Below are 16,990 nucleotides of genomic sequence, written 5' to 3'. Positions count from 1 at the left end.
GGGAGCTGTGCCCGGGCCGTGCCCCCCTCCTGGAATGTGGCACTCATCCTCCCCACGAGCGTCCCTCTGCAGGGGGAGGTTTTAGGAGCCCACAGCCTGCCCCAGGTGTGCCCACGGATCCCCTCCTCAGTCTCCTCAGGACGGGGTGTGCTGGGGGGTCGGCGGGCAGTGCCCCCTCCCCGGCTGGTGGCCGAGGGTGAGCTGTACCTGTAGTAGTCCTCCTTGCAGTAGATGCTGCCGTCCTTGCTGAAGCAGGTGAGCTCGGACTCCAGGTTGAGTTTACATTCACAGCACTTCAGGCAGCGCATGTGCCACTGTTTATCCACAGCCAGGAGGTAATAACGGTCGGAGATTTTCCCCCCGCAGCCGGCACACAGGGCAGCCCTGTCACTGCTGATGGAAGGCATGGTCTGCTGGGGGAAAACAATTACAGACCGTTAGCGACAGGGAGAAACTCTTGAGCGCTGCTGGGCTCCCCCTCCCCCTGCCCGGCCGGCCGCTGCTCTCCCTCGCAGGGGCTGCCAGAGGAGCGGGGGCTCCGCGCCTGCCGCCCCGACAGGCCCCGTGCCCGATCCCCAGGGTCCCGCCGCATCCCACCTTCCCGGAGGAGGCGGGGAAGCGGGCGAGACAAACAGAAAACCACCCTGGGTTTTAGGGGAGGCATCCGGACCAGACACACAACTTTTTTATTCATTTTTTTTTTTCCTGGTGGATTTTCCAGTCCCAAAACAAGAAAAGATACCGTACAATAAACGGGCGCAATAATCACAGAGTAGGGCAAATCGCAGATAGTTAATTTTAAAATTTATTATTATGGATATACTGAGAGTGTCTGCATAGCTAATGCTCTGTGAGTGCGTGTATGTGGAGCGTGTCTGTGTGTGTATTTTCCTAGCTATAAAATTCCGAATGAATTACGATCAAACCCCCAGTAGTCACAGTGCTGCAGACACAGCTCTCTGCAAGCTGGTCCCAAACAACACGGATCGCGATCTGCTGTGACCCAAAGTACTAAAGGGATCAGTAAACAAAGCTGCGGAGGAGACGAGCATTACTAAATCCGAGGTGCAGAATATTTTAACAGGAAAACGAAATAGTGGGAAACGTGTTGGAAAGAAAGTGGGAAAAAAAAAATAGAGCACTTTAGATTATGCTGGGATAAACTTGGAAGCAATAAAACTAAATGTAAGCCCTATATAATTTAATAGTTTAGTGTCAAATCTCAATCCAATCGAAACTCTCAAAAAAAACCCCAAATTCATTCATATCCTGTCGACTTCTAGCGAAAAAGAAAGACAGAGAAATATCGGAACCGCTTGAGCACGCTTATTTATTTTAGCAGGCACCTTAAAACCGCGATCGGGAGAGGAGGCTCGGTGGAGCAGGGTTTGGGGCAGACCTCGCCATACGCTGCTTTCCACTTCGGTCCCGACTTACTCTCACCCGCTTTGCACAAAAGCCCACGGTAGATTCGTTCTTGTGCAAGAGAACCCGAAACATTTCCTTACAGCTGTGCCCAACACGCAGTTTGTTTTGGTTCGGGGCGGGGGAGAAGTTGTTTGTTTGCTTTTACCTCCTCTAGAGCCTTAAATCCTCGCGCAAAGCAAAAAGCAAAGGCAGCTACCGGGGGAATGGCAAGGGACCGGGGCTGGGTTTGCAGCTTGTGCCGGACCCGCTACTTTCATCCCCTGCTTGCGGGGATCACAAAACCCCGTCGCTGCGAGCGCTCCCGTTTGCACCGCACCGTTCCCACTAGCAAGAACTCCACACAAATAAAACCCTGGCACTCCACCGGTGTTAGTCACGGGAGCCCACCGGGAGCTTGTTTCTTTAAGGCATTAACCGAACTCCGAGTAGGGATCATTTTATAACCAAAGTCGTTTCTTGTAAAACCACTTTAAATGAAATAACGATTTTTTCTACCTTGCTTTTCTAGTCACAAAAATATTCTGAGATCCAGAAATGGCATTCAAGGATCGAGTACTCCATCCCACTGTTTGTTATGTACACACGTGTATGCATATACATTATATATAATTAGATAAAGCTATCATGTCACAATATTTATTCCAACAAAGATCATTCGATGCTGTTTAATTGAACGGAGAAATATTAACTTTTTCAAAGAAAACCAAAGCCGTTTAAATTAGAAATCACGTCCCACCCTTATAGCACAAAGGCTGTTTTCCGGTCAGTATTTCAGGATTCAAGTCTCACTGTCACCTTTAAGCAAATTTCCACATAGCATTAAGAGAAAGAACACATACTGATGGAGTTTGAAAACCCGAGAACAGATCTTCCTTGCATATGCCCGTATCAGCTTACAAGACAGCATTTAACCAACGTACGAGATCGTTTCACTCCACACACACACAAAAAAAGCACACAAGAATTGTTGAATCAGTTAAGACACTTCGGAAATCTCTCCCACTCTGCCAGCTTCACACCAGTTAAATGGATGTATCCTTTTATTATCTAAACGTATTAATATACAAGCACTATGCATCAGCAGACAGAAGGTAAAAAGTGGTAAAGTTATAAAAAATCGCATCCATCCATCTCCCTGAAACATATCTTCCAGTTCTGTGTGCCATGTTTACAAACCCACATATTAAAATTATTTTTTAAAAACCATAACTTAAAGGCACTCGGGTTTGTTTTGCTTTGGTTTTTTTTTAAATAAATGCCATAAAGACTCCCTCACTGCAGACATCCTACCTGAAAAATAACACAGAACTGGATTCTTTGCTGTCTGTGTTTCCATTCTGCAGACAAAAAATTCGCTGTGCAAAAACGTTATCGCTATAAAGCCATACTTTGCCTCTTCCTAAAAACTTTGGAAGGCCGGACAGGCTGGGGGAAGGGAAGGAGTTCTTGGACGCTACCAAAAGGCTGGTCTATCCTTCTGTTTCCTCGCAAGAGCAGTACCGTTCATTTCACCCAAGCGTTACTATTACTATGCATATTATTAATAATTAACAGTTTCATGCCTTTCCCCACGGTTTCATTTAATCTTTTGGGGTGCCTTTATGCTCAATTCTCTTCTGATTTAGCATTTTGCATACGTTTTCCCCCGATCTGTTATTTTAGGGGAAAAGCTGCATCAGTGAGGGGTTTGGTACGTTTAGGGGGGTGCCTGACTCTCCCATTCCTTCGGCTCCTACCGTTTCCGTCTCTCCCCTGTCTATAGCCGAGCTGATGGCCGGTGCTTCGCTTTTGGTTCTCCGATCCATCTCGTCGATGACCCCGTGCATCTCCGAGCCGGAAAGACTGTGGAAAAGCATCGCTGAGGAAGCAGAGGAGGAGGGCCCGAATTGCTGCTGCTGCTGACAGTTGTCGGGGTCCCTGCAGGAGCCCAGAACTTGCATTAACCGGAGCCCTCCCCCATGCATCTAGCACGGCCGCCCCGTCTGTCCTCGGGCACCGGGCTGTTCCCCCGGCAGAGCTCTCCGGAGCGCGACGCAAGCACTGGTCCGAGCTTTCAGGGGGATGGGGCGCAGAAAAGGCGGGCGCAGGGGCTGAGGGAGAAGGGATAACTGGTGGTGTGAGCTTCGGGGCTTGGATCTAGTCTGTTGCGCGGCCCCGGCACATCCCTCTAGGAGGCTTCTTCAGTGCAGGGCTCATTGCCCCAGGTGCAGTCCCAGGCTTTATGCTCTGGCCAAGCTGGCAGAAGGTTGGGCAGGTTTACGGTTGGGAGGGATTAATAAATAATAGGAATATAAAAAAAAATTAAACCATCTTCGGTGAAAAATAAATAATAATTGAAAAAAGAAATAACGACAAGCCCCCTACATCGTACTGTGCGAAATTTAGAGGAGGAAAGCGAGGGAGAGGGAGGCTGCAGCAGGCGGAGAGCGGGCTGGTGCTGCAGGGAGGCTGGGGCGGGTGCCCACCGTACGCACTCACAGTCCAGAGGGCTGGCAGCGGCGGCAGCTCAGGGGCAAAGTTTGCTCCTTCCCCCGCTCCTCCCCCAGCCCGGTGGAGCTCATTGGGAAAAGAAAAAGCCAAGGGGAAGGAGGGAGAGTTGGACGGGCACCAGATGGGACGGGCACTCGCGGCCCCCCTCTCTCCTTAAAGCGGCGCGGCCCGCGGGGCCCGGGCGGGAGCGCGGCCGTGGCCGGAGCGGCGGGGCCGGAGCGGCGGGGCTGGAGCGGCGCGTCTGCGGCGCGGGCACCGCGCGGGGCTCCGCGCCTTTTCTACAGCCCCGCTGACATCATGTCCTGCCCCGCCGCCATTGGCTGCGCCCGCCCGGGCCCGCCGCATGTGCTCGGGGCCGGGGCTGGCCCCGCGCGTTGTCCCCGCGCTGTCCCCGCACCCGGCACTGCCGCGCCCCGCGGCCTCGGGCCCCGCGCCCGGGCTGGCCTTGGTCACCTCCTGACCCTCGGCGACGTGCGGCACCGTGGCGTGACAGAGAGCGCGTGGGGCAGAACGCGGCGAGGGACGAGGAGCGGTCAGAAGTTTGCACCACTCTGAGATCACGGTGCCCCAAACATCCGCGACCAGCTGAATGCACCCAACAACCCCCTCATGACGAATACTCGATGTTAGAACATCATAATTTGAGTCATCCCAGTTCGTGGAGCCTTCCACAAACCTGGGCCTCACGTTTCCAAGTAGACTATAAGAAAACCAGGCCAAGAAGGTCTCCGAACTTGAGGAGAAGCTTCAGGAAGTCTCCAGAAAAGACAAAGAGTAAGCAGGGAGACTGTTCACGATGTCTAAATATTTATCCAGGAGGTGGGTAGTGAGGAAGGACTAATTAGTATTAAAGATGTCAAATATCACACCTCTAATGACGTTACAAAGGTAGCACAATGGAAGGTGAATGTGAATGCACGGTGAGATCATGAGACTCGCTGCCTCATCGTGGCTGTGACTCTTACATCACTCAGGTGGTGTGTTCTGGCAGAGCCATTTGCCTCTTACAGGTGTAGCATGGTCAGGGCTATCCTTGCTAAAACTGCAATGACTCTGTTTATAGTCAAACTCTCCTGTGTTTATGTGTTCTGTTCTTACAACAATCGAGGCTTTTTATCATCTTTCTGTTGAGATTGCTGTGAGTAGTTAAAGACACTTGCATGTCACAGAGGAGAACAAGGTGTCTCTTGTAGAAATGCATATGAAATAGCCACAAGACCCCTCAGGAAATCATACAGAACGCAAGCTAATTTGGCATCTGTGGGAACTATCCAAAGACTGTCCTAAAATCAGACCTCGGAAACAATGGAAGTTCATGTTTGAATTCAGATTAGAATTCTGCAGCACAATTAGAGGCACTGTATGGTATTTATCTTGATAAAATACTCCTTCCCTTTCTCTATAAAGTTGTGAGACATTTCCCAGCCCTATCTGTGCTGGGAGATTTGGCTCCAGGAACGGGGTGGGACATTGCCCACCGGACACCACGTACCACCGTGGGACACTGCTGGGTTATCCTCACTCAAGCAATTTGCTGTACATATCCTCACCCACGGCTCTGCAGCGCACTGTCCTTAGATGTTTTAATACCAGATTAATTCCCCATCACGGAATTGATTACGTACTTTTTGCAGTTAAGGAAGGTCATGGATTTGTACACTCTATCTGACACTGCTAATTATCAAAAAGATTTTAGATATTTAACGGCATCAAAATACAGTATTTTATGTTATAGAATTGCCTCAGTGGATGGAACCAGTAATACCAAGAGTACATGGAAAGAGTATGGCGTGACCTCCAGTTCACAGGCTATCTCTGATTCCCTTCCTAATGGATATACAAACATAAGAAGACATCCAACCCTTGCCACCAAAACACAAGGAGAGTAACAGAATGTAAACATAAAGCTGCTAATGTACACACTGACACTTGAATGACATTTACATTGTTCAGAATGAAATCCAGGATATTCTTGAATAATGAGCAACAGAGAAATTGCTGGAGCAAAATCGTCTTCAGAATGAGACGCGGGCTCATTTGAAACGAGAGTTTTTTCATTAGAAAAATGGTGCAGCTAATAATAAAGTCTTTTAACCTGTATTTTGTTATAGGTGACAGGTGAACAAATCACAGGTCTTGAGTTTCTCTACCCTGCCTCTCTTGGTAACGTCATCTCCAGTACCATCTGCTACCTACCAGACAAACAGACCAACCACATAATGAGGTACCAGCTTCCACCCAGCTACCGTGACTAAATCAGAACAAAAGATTCAACGCCTCCTTCAACAAAGGAACACAAGTCTAAGCTGTCTTTGCTAATTGCTGGGTTTCAGGTTGTCTGTTACAGATTTTAAGTGAGCTACAAACTTCTATCAAATACTTATAGCTGTTGGATAACGGTACTAAGAATAAAAGATAAATGGAAGCAAAAGGTAAGAAAGAAGAGAAGAAAGCTTAGAAAATAAGTAACTACTTATGGTAATTTAAAGGCTGTGGAATAATATAAACATGAAAGACCAGGGGGCAGAGTGATTGATATCTCATATGTTTTCGATGCCCCTACGGTTATTAGACTGCAATATATGGGAACATACAATAAACTATGAATTAAAATGTAATTGTAGCTTCAGGCATCTTCTTCATTGTCTGCTGTGGTGTTATGTCTTCATGCACCGTGATTGACAAGGTGTAATTAATCATCTTACTCAGTTGTAAATATGGGCACCCTTCACAGTAGGCATCAGGAAGTGTGTACCAGCAAAGGAAGCAATAGTTGACGCTGAGATACCATTAAATCAAAATCAGAGCGCGTATATGTTCAGAAATGTGTGTTTGGTGTGATGCTGTTATCGTTTATTTCTAAAATACTGCACCAACAGATTTACTTGATTTGCAAGTTAACTACAACATTAACTGGTTTTATTTATTTTGTGTCTTCCTCATTTTTATAGGCAATGATGTTGTTCTCCTAAAATGTGAGACAGTTTGCTTCTCATCAGCAAGTGGAGCTCAGCTCAGCTCTTGCTCTGCCCGAGTCGCTGCAGACAGACCAGCAGCTTCAGAGTCAGCTGCTCCATGGACTGGCCTGAAATGGTCCCCGGGAATTATGGCTCCGTTCATGGATCACTTTCTGCACTTCTACAGACTGAGTTAGACACGTTGGGTCATTTTACAGTGAAAGAGAATAATGAAGTTATCTTAACAAGAAGCATTGTTCTGTTTAAAAGTACCTTGTCGCCATTGCTGTCCCTTAATTGTAAATGAACATCTTTTTAAGGATTTTTTCCCATATTCCAGGGCAAGAAATATTTTGTATCCGTTTCTGTTTTGAAACGATTGCTATCCTTATCTAGTGATTGCAGAGATGGTGTCTGAGTCATGGGAAATGGAAGTGGTTTGTCTCAGGAAGATTCGGTGGTATGCGTGTTTTTGATGCACGTGGAGCTGCTGAATGAATAATTGGCCCCCTATTTAATGTCCTCTGCTTTAAAGCTGTCTGGTACATTCACTGTTTAAAAAAATGTCTTTCAAAGCTGTTAAATATGTAACAAAAAGAGGTTGCTCTACCCATTCTGACGTGAACAAAGCCATACAGTGAGGTGCCCAAGGTACTTCCAGCGTGGCACTAATTACAAACACAATCATAAATGGAGATTTGCAAAGTTCTCCAATTCCATTTCTCTGCAATGCCAGCTGATGAGTGTCTGATAAAGGTGTGCAGGAAAAACATCTGTCCAGGAATTAGCTATTAAATATTAAGCCAAGTATTTTGCAGAGAGCATGGGATCTGTTGGATCTATAATTCCACCATCTACCCCTGCTGGAATAAGATCTCTGGCTGTCTCCGAAGCAAACCGAGCTTAAAACAGGAGCGCGCTCTCAAGAAGATGATCGACTAAGAATGTGTTTTATTTTGATTTGAAAAGCTGTCAATCACAGATAGAAAAGACCAAATAATATTATTATATAATACTAGCTAATTGTATTTGTCTGGTAAACCAGGAAAGCGTAGGAAAGGAGAATAATACAGTTCAGAGGGAAAATATTGCAAAGGTTTTGCCCAGATGTTGTGCTGAAATTGTTTGTCACTGGTACAAGCAACCGATTTTGGAGGAAAACACAAGCATGTATGTATAGATGTGAGGGAAAATAGGATGTCCAATGTCTCACATATTCCAGTTTATATAGCCACAGCTATTTAAACAATTCCAAAACTGCCTCTACGGGTGTCAAAGAGGGAGGGAAATCTTCAACCACATGATCTTCTCTCCAGAGTCCTGTTAAATCCACTGAACTTAAAACAGAACAAGAAGTGTGAAATATGGGTTTGAACATGTTATGTCAGAAATGTAAAGGTTGGAAGCCTTTTTAGTAACCGATATTAATATTGTATTAAATGTTATGAAGAGGTAGGTGTTGGGGAGAAGGGCTGGGCTCATGTGCAATTTTGTCAAGGTTTTTATCTGTGATTATGATTCCAGATGTATCTATTCCCTGAGGAGAAAAATGAAGTAAAGTTGGCATGTGACATGTGTTTTAAGGTGTTTGGCACAGTTTTCCAAAGTGATGACAAAATGTTCATTTTTATTACAGTGAATTGGTAAAGCAAATACGATTCTGAAGGTCAGTAGCTGTGCATTTAAGATAACTGTGGAGTTTTATTTTGGGGAATACACTTTTTTGGTGGTGTGCTTAGATCTGGTTGCCTGACAGGCACCTACCGCAGTAAATAGTCTGAATAGAATAAAATAATGTTTACAAAACACAGGGCAGTAATCACCAGAAATTTGATAAATCTCACTCACAGAATACAGCAAAGATTGCAAAAATGGCTCTTTTTGGATCTAGTACTGTCGCTGCTTCTTAATAATGTTTTTTTATCTGTTTACTACACACTAATCTTTTTGTCCTATAGTTACAGCTCAAGTTAGTGTGATAAGGTCCTTTGTAGGAAGATGTTTTTCATGCAAATGAACAGATTTTTAAATTTATTTTTTTAAAAAAACAAACTGGGGAAGGCATTCTTTGTGGGGCATTAGGAGCTGGGCTGAGGAAGCTGGGGCTGCCCCGTGCCCCTCCCTGCAGCCCGTGTGCGCAGCAGCCCCGGCACTGCCAGCAGGGCACCCCGGGCTGCAGCACCACAAACACTCCCTCATAAACATTTTACAAGTTCCACCTCCACCAATCGGCGAGGGCTGCGAGCCTGCCCTGATTGGGTGTCCCAGGGATTTGGTAAACACGGCTACACAACAAAAACAAGGTTTGGAGAGGAAGGGCTCCAATGGCATTGCCTCCTTTGAATATTCAGAGCCTGAGAATATGATTAATTCCATATTTTATAAGTAAACTCCCCCAACCCTGCATCCATCTGCAAATATTCAGAGTGATGTGCTCAATACATTCCTTTTCTGTTCCATAACCACATTTCTTTGTGAATTTAACCACATCAGAAAGCACTTCAGATTTCTAACACAAATATTCAATGCATTTAATGTAAGGAAGCTTCCTTTATTGGAGGTGATTGGGAACGTTTTGTATTTTATAGGTATATTTAAGAGGTTAGCAGTAGGGGGGAATCGTCTGTGGAAAATCTGTCTACAGTTGAAATTTTTAGATGCAGAAGTGTTGCTGAAATGTCTAATACGTTCACATTCTTTTGTTAAGTAGCTTACAGGACTATCCTCTTAGCTACCAGATACCCAAACCCTCCCCCTTTTTTTTTCTTTAAAATCAAATAACATTCCTCCTTTCCCTCCCTTATTTGTTATTTTCAGCAGTTTATACTTGTTTGGGTTTTTTTGTGTACAATTAGAAGATTTTCATTTTCATGAGGTTTTTTACTTTTTTCATCTACAATTTGGTTGTTCTTTTCAGTAATCTTCTGCAACTTTATTTTATCTTTAGTGTAAGCAGAGAAGCTTCTCATTGGCTGGTACCTTATCGATAATGATTTACAAGTTTTCCCAGATTAATTTTCCATGGGGTAATTTTTCTCCAACACAACACAGCTCCAATTATAGAAGAGAATGCCAAAAGTTAATGTATCTTATAATACAATTTAGAAATTCATTTTTGAAGTCCTTGGGTTTATATTTTAAATTTAGTATCCTATTTATACTTCAGTATCAGAAAAATAATGTGGACAGTTTGAAAATTAGCAGTGTGGTATTTTCCAGCCACTGAAACGTGCCTGCCTAACGAAGGCAGAAGACTTGCTGACTAGATTTATTTTAAAGCAGTGCTTTTAGATATTCATAAATTAAAATGGCAGTTTTCAATGAGATACTTATTACTATTTTACTTGATATTTGCAAGATACCTGACCATTTAATATTTATCCTTTATTTCTCTGAGCTGATCTAATTGCACCTCTCTCTTTTGCATTTATTTCTCTTTGCAAACACTACATTATTCACTCTCTCCTGTGCTTATTAAACAGTGCCACCTGCACCAAATGAAACAAAGCTTCTCCATCAATCTATCCCAGCTAAAGAACCCCGACTATATATTATAATTAATTGAAGCTCAATTGAACACTTGAGTCTGAACTAGATACAGTAACCTGAAAAAACATTTAAAAAATTAGGATGTACTTTAAAGAAATCTTTTAAATGAAAATGTTCACTCCAAACTGAGAACCTAACCTTGTACCAAGCACTCTTCATCAGCTCTGCACAGTACCTCAAGTAGCAATTAGCAGGTCCTTTAATTAATTAACTATTCCCTGTACATCACAGGGATTTTTGTGGCACTAACGTCATCCTCCATAAGTGAATACCAAATGCAGTCAATATTTTGTCACTGCGAGCCCTTCTCTGGACTACCTGAATGCCCCGCGCCTGGCTGAGCGGCAGCAGGGCCGGCCCCAGGTAGGACCAGCCGCGATCTCGGCGGGGTGGGCCGGGCAGGGGGTGGGCAGGGGGCGCGGGGCTGGCAGCGGGACCGGCCGGGGCGCGCAGGGAGCGGGGGATGAAGCGCGGGCTGCAGCCCCGGAGCGGGATTTTCTGGCAGAGCCGGGTGCGCTCTGCGGTTCCCAGGGCCGGGGCTCTCCCGTGCGCCCCTCGCTGCCCCTGCCAGCACATCCCCCGAGTGGCGGGTCAGACACCGGGGGGGAGAGGGCACTTCCCACCCATCCGGGACACCGCACAGCTCACACTCTGCAAACTTTTCTATCTCGTCGTGGCCGAGTGCTTCCACTGGGATCCTCATTTGGGGAAATATTAAGTCGTTTTAAGGGAATTGCCATCTGAGGATGAGAGGCGAGATACGTATTGCTGGTTTGAGGATTTACAAAAGATGCAGTATGTAAATTTGTTTATATAAATATGTATAAGATATATCACAGTATGAGGCTCTGTGTGTGTGGATGAACATATGTGTGTGTATCCATCCCTCTATTTGCAGATTCAGACACAGACATATGTTATCATTTCTTAGAGGCAAATATCTGCAGAAATAATTCTTTGTGTTCAGTGGTTTTTTGAGTGTGGGGTAAGTTTCTCTTCAGAGACTTCTGCGTTCAGGAAAGATCTTGTGAATGTAATGTACAGCATAATGAAATCAAATAAAGTATGCCTTGTATGATTTTGCAAGAATTATACATTAGCACTCTCTTTCAACACGTGTAATATTTTGAATTATGGAAACAACTTTATAGATAGTTTTAAAATAATAAATAATATATATTATGGACTTGTAGAAATAGACACTGTAGAAATCTTAAGAAAGAAGAAAAAATTAGTATTAAAATAATTTGAGATATTTGCCAACTGATATTATAATTTAAAACCCCATCACATTTAATTTGAACTCTTCATGAGGAATAATGTGTGTTCAGTTACTGAAAGATACTAACTGATTCCAGTAAAATTTGCTATTTTGTAAGAACAAGAGAAATTTTCATTTCCACCCCATGGACTCTTCTGCATCACTGTTCCTACAACTTTAGTTAAAAAATTTTTGGCATGAGCGAAATATAAGTAAAAATATAAAGGTCAACTGACAAGCTATGATTGTATCTCTGTTTTTGCTGTGTAAATCTGCTCTTATCAATAATTCACTATTCATGTTCTACAAAGACTCCGTCTTTACATTTTTAATTAGCACTTACAATTTTACAAAGGTAATTAGAAAAAGGGAAATACTAATCTCTGTACTCGGAGTCCCTATGTCACAATTTACTCCACATTTTTTCCAATAGCTTTGGCAAATGAATACTCTGTTTTGATCCATCAATCTCAAACAAAGGTGGGCTCCGCTGCAATTTTTCACTGTTCATTTCCCTGACCCTTTTGGGATATAAGGATGGTGCACAAATACTTAACCGGCTGATCAATAGCCATTGACCGTTCGGAGCCCTCGTACCCTAACAAGCACAGCTTGATCATGTATATTTGATCATGTAAAATTTCAAAGCACCTTGAGACAGCCCAGCAAGTCTTGCCATGGCAGCTTTGTGCTGTTTCCTGGAGCACATCTTTGCCATGATTTAGCTCTACCATCAATGGAAACTTCCTGCTCGTACATTTGATGAGGCTCGAGATCATGAATTGCAGGGTTATACACCCCCAGTATTTCATAGCTATGGCAAACATAAACCACCATCCTAACATTTTAGGATAGCGAACTCTGGATGTGCCTATGGATTCAAAGGACCCCAGAGTGCAAATTTAAAAAGCCCTATCGTTATAAATCTTGCATTCCTGTTAAGTGCTGGCATGCACGTTACACTGAGGTGTGTTAAGTTTATCTTAGTGAGAAAATTGCAGTAAAAACCTTTCCCTTGATATCCTTTCAAATACATGTTCACATATGTACAAAAGAAAAAAATATTCGAGTTCACGGCTGTGTTAGTTCTCTGCCTCATTAATACCGTGGAAAGAGATAAAGATCTAAGCAAAAAATATCTACAGTGAAAAATGTCTTTGCAGAGCTTTATTATCATTCATAATTCCACATCCAGTGTTATTCATATAGGAATTTCAGTTTATCATTAAAATATAACACTGATGCTACATTTGTATAGCTGCCTTTTCTGCTTATAATCATAATGTTTATTCTAACTTTCTGGGCTTATTATTTTAGACAGATATCAGTTTAATTAGCTTAAGCTGTCATACTCTAATAAATACAGACGGGTTGCCTGGTTCGGGAGGAGGAAGGTGGCTGCAGATTTCAGGAGCAGAGACAGTTAATGCTTTGTACATTATCATGTAAACAGCAAAAGGACAAAAATAATTACCTGATAAACTTTCAATTTCTGACTCTCCCCTATATGCTTTCTGACCAATTTTTCTATAGAAAATCCATTCAAATTAGGCAAGTCCTCTAAATATCTGCAGCATCTGCTGGTTCAGACACCTTCCTTTATGCAGAGTACCATTTTCATATGATAATACATGTAATATGATATAGAATGACAGAATGCATGACAGTTGCCCATAATACATAGAAAGTCACTCAAAGGACAGAAGCGACATTTGGATAATTAGCATCCATTGGGCAGTCAATCATGCGAATAGAAAAAACTGCACAAAACCCACAATGGAGTTAGAAAACAAAAGGGACCCCAGCCAGTCTCAGGATTAACTGCTCTAAAGCGATCTAAATGCTTTTGTATCTAAAGAACTGAGGCTCCCAGGGCTGCCCTGTTCCCCTCTAGATACCCAGGGAACTAATTGTGGCGATCAAAGTTAAAGCATTCTCTCTTCTTTATAGACTGCTAAATACACAGAAAAATTATTTCTCCATTCGTGTTCATTAAACTATTTTAAAGTTAAAAAACTGATGCCACGTTCTTTTGCCAAGTGAAATGAGCTGGAGTATTGAGATTGTCCTGCTTTTATGAGAATACAACAGCCCTTTTAATTTAAACTCTGTCTTTGTTTGATTAATATTATTTTGCTGTTGTCCAGTCTGCTATCTCTTTCTCTTTGGATAACGAAGGCAATTGCCATTAAAAACTCTTGTGTGAGAAAAACCTGGAAACAGGAATAGAAATAATAATGATAATAACAAAGCCCATTAGCAAAATTAAGCAGGAAAGGTCGCACAATTTCTTAGTAACTGCCACTTTATAAAATAAATAAAATATTTTGCCACTCAATATATGCAGCTCAGAATATTTCCTTTCCCCAGATTAGGTGGAAGATGAGGGCAGCCTCCTTTAAAGCTCCATCTACCAGAAGAGAGAGAGAAAGAGAAGAGATACAGAGAGAGCCCCAGGATGTGGAAAGTCATGAAAATACCTACCCTGGAGACAGTATTCCCATAGGATCCTTTTCATACAAATTCCAACTTGCCTAATGCCCTTAATGAATGAAATAAAAAGAGAATTCAGAAAGGCCCATGCTGATGGCTCCTGCTGGAAAGTGTGTGGTTTAAGGCATAGCTGCAGCAGTTCTGGGAGGGAAGCGGCTCCGGTCCCCATCAGCCAGGCAGACGGGAATCACTGGGGCGAAATCTTCCCCCTCACACATTTGCAATTGACTGGAAATAACATCACGACACCTTGGGATAATTGACGCCTTCTTACCTTTCGTTGTCCTTTGTAATTAATATTGGTAGATCTAGAGGTTTCTCCCAGGCACAGATAAGAGGAAGGTGGAAGGGGTGGGGAGAGAGCGCGTGTGTGTGCGTGAGTGTGTGCGTGAGTGTGTGCGAGAGAGACGGAGGCAGAGGGAAGGAGAGCGCAGAGAGAGGCTTTGGTTGTGTCTCTGCTTGGGGAATGGTGTGCTGGTGGATTCGTGTGGATGTGCACTGGGGGCTTTGCAAACCTCTGGAGTTCTAAAGGCAAGACAGAAAGTGAGCAGTAGGATGAGCTGGATCTCCCCTGCCAGTCCTTACAGAGTTTCGGCAGCCGTGACCTTCAACCCCTTTGCTGTGTGTGAGCCCCACCTTGAGCCCCTTGCCCAGCTGCTGTGCCAGCTCCACACGGGGAGCGGGGACAGGGACAGCCCAGGGAGGGAGGCAGGGAGAGACTGAGATCAGAAGGGCTTTTCGCCCAGTCAAATGGGCCTCTGGTGACAAATCAATCACGGCCCCTTCAAACCAATGGTGCTGCCAGTCTGCAGCTCCCCAGGCCTGCCCAGCCTCCCCGGCTCTGCTGCATGACACTCAGCTGATCACGGGGGCTCCTCTCAGGGCAGGGCTGCTTTTCACAGCTTCCCTTGGTCATTAGCAGCGTTCCTTCTCCGTCTCCCTCTTGCTCTGCCTTTACCTACCATCTATTTATTAAATACTGAAAACTAATAGTAGAAGGGGGACTGTGACAGGCAGCAACACTTGTAAATACGTCGGTATCTGCCTTCCTAAAAGGGCCCAGATTTATTCATTTGGTTGGTTTTATACATTAGGAAGAGCTACCTGTTCTCCTGTAATGAGGCGATGTGATCAATATAATCAGGGACAAAGAAAGGAGGCCCTACAAGATGCTCACTGCACCTCCTCCTTCCCTTTATTTTACACTAATAAAACTGCCTTCAGTGATTTTTCTCCCACTACACCCATAAGAGGGGAATTGTTTTTCAATTATCTTTTCCTGCAGACATTGGTTAAAATACAGTTTTAGGTCCATTTTGAAGCTATGAGGCAGATCCTTAGCTGGAACTAATTTACATTGCTACTGAAATTCTTGACTTTTCAACACAGAATTGCTACTAGATCCTAGTAAGTACTTCTTTCAATACTGGTTTTATGCCAAATATCTGAAAAATGTTTTTAAGCAGTTAAAGAGAGAAATAGTAATATAAGAAGAGTGTTTAAAGTTTAGGAAGAACAAAGTACTCTTACAGGTTTTGTGATCTTAGGAATTGCATTCTCTGTTTCCTCCTCTCTGCCACCCCCCCCACCAATCCCTAATACAAAGGGTAAAAAATCAAAATGAGGTCTTAACAGAGCATGCCTTGCTCTGTCTTAGTCCTTTCTAACCTTAATCCCTGGAATAAAATCCTCCTGCAGCCAAAGAAAAACCCAGAATGTTGCACATCAAGGAGAAGGGAGCGGTCCCTCCTCATCCTCGCCCAGCTCCAGTGCCAAGCTCTTGGCTCAGAGCTCTCCTGTCCTGCAGCAGAGAGGGCAGAGCACGTTTGGATGCCAGCTGTAGGTGTTGGCCACCTTGCAGCAAGTGGCCAGCGTGCCTGGGGTGGCAGGGAGGGCGATGGACACGGGCAGGACGGAGCTGGCTCTCCCAGGCTCTGCAAGGAGAGCTTGGGCGAGACACAGCAGCGTCAGAAACGCAGCACAGTGTGCTCAGCAACGTGTCCTTGTCTCCTGCCTGCCGGAGGGAGCTGAGCCCCAGGGAAGTGGAGTGCAGGCAGCAGTGTGGGGTGCTCCACAGCCAGGAGCTGGAGAGTGCTCAGGCTTTATCTTCAAAGCTGTCCTGTCAAATACAAGGTCTTTTAAACATCAGAGGGAGAAAGTTTCTGACTCTGAAGGGTTCGTTTTCCTCTCGGTTTTCCTCTGTCAGAAGTTAAGCCCACCCGACCCCCACAGTAAGCTGGCTCTGGGATTACTGCCCTGCTCCTTGCCTCTTGATTTGGGGGTGCTTGTATGGAGCAATCTCGATTTGCTCACTGTTTGTTGAGTTCAGTTTTCTTCATGTTAGTTCTTTCTTACATCTCATATGTCTTGAGGTTTTTGCTGTGTGGCAGTGAATCGAATCTTATGAACTTAAAAGAAAATTGTGGCTGGGACCTGGAGAATATTCATCTGTTGCAGAAAATGCTGAAGTCTGAACATGTGAGAATTGAACTAATGAGTTTTCCCCTCATTCCAGTCCCTCAGTCTCTTTTTTAGCCATACCTTAATTGCAGTGTTTTCTGACAAAATGATCTTAGCTCCTAAAATTTTAAATGTGTGTCTTCATTTCATTGCTTGTACTTCGTTCTACCAACACAATAAAAGAAATTGAGATGATTTACAAAATAATGTGGCTTTCTGTCATCTTACTGTCAATAAATAAGTACTACACCTAAATCTAGTTGATTTCTAAAATGAAAATTCATTACATTTCTGGAAACTCGAACAATCAGCTCCATGCATTTTAATTAGATTGTCTGTTTTTTCATTTATT

The 16,990-nt window shown here is 44.0% G+C and overlaps 1 protein-coding gene across 5 annotated transcripts in view; it reads right to left on the bottom strand.

Moving 5' to 3' along the window:
* Positions 1 to 14,708, bottom strand: part of LHX2 (LIM homeobox 2) — a 31,978-nt gene extending 17,270 nt beyond the window's left edge. Inside the window, exons 1-2 of one of the 5 annotated variants that reach the window (XM_050320093.1) lie at positions 14,453 to 14,708; positions 208 to 413 (exon numbers count right to left, since the gene is read on the bottom strand). In XM_050320093.1, coding sequence (XP_050176050.1) covers positions 208 to 407 — 200 coding nt within the window. In that variant the 5' untranslated portion in view covers positions 408 to 413; positions 14,453 to 14,708. Of the gene's footprint in view, positions 1 to 207; positions 414 to 2,718; positions 3,114 to 3,164; positions 4,014 to 14,452 lie in introns of those variants that run through there. The other 4 variants (XM_050320094.1, XM_050320091.1, XM_050320092.1 and 1 more) reach the window with 4 other exon arrangements.
* Positions 14,709 to 16,990: the final 2,282 nt, after the last annotated feature.

The sequence above is a fragment of the Myiozetetes cayanensis genome, unplaced genomic scaffold (assembly GCF_022539395.1).
Source record: "Myiozetetes cayanensis isolate MyiCay16 unplaced genomic scaffold, myiCay2020 scf23, whole genome shotgun sequence".
Lineage (NCBI taxonomy): Eukaryota > Metazoa > Chordata > Aves > Passeriformes > Tyrannidae > Myiozetetes > Myiozetetes cayanensis.
Note: the sequence above shows the minus strand (reverse complement) of the source record. Positions and strands in the feature narration are given on the sequence as shown.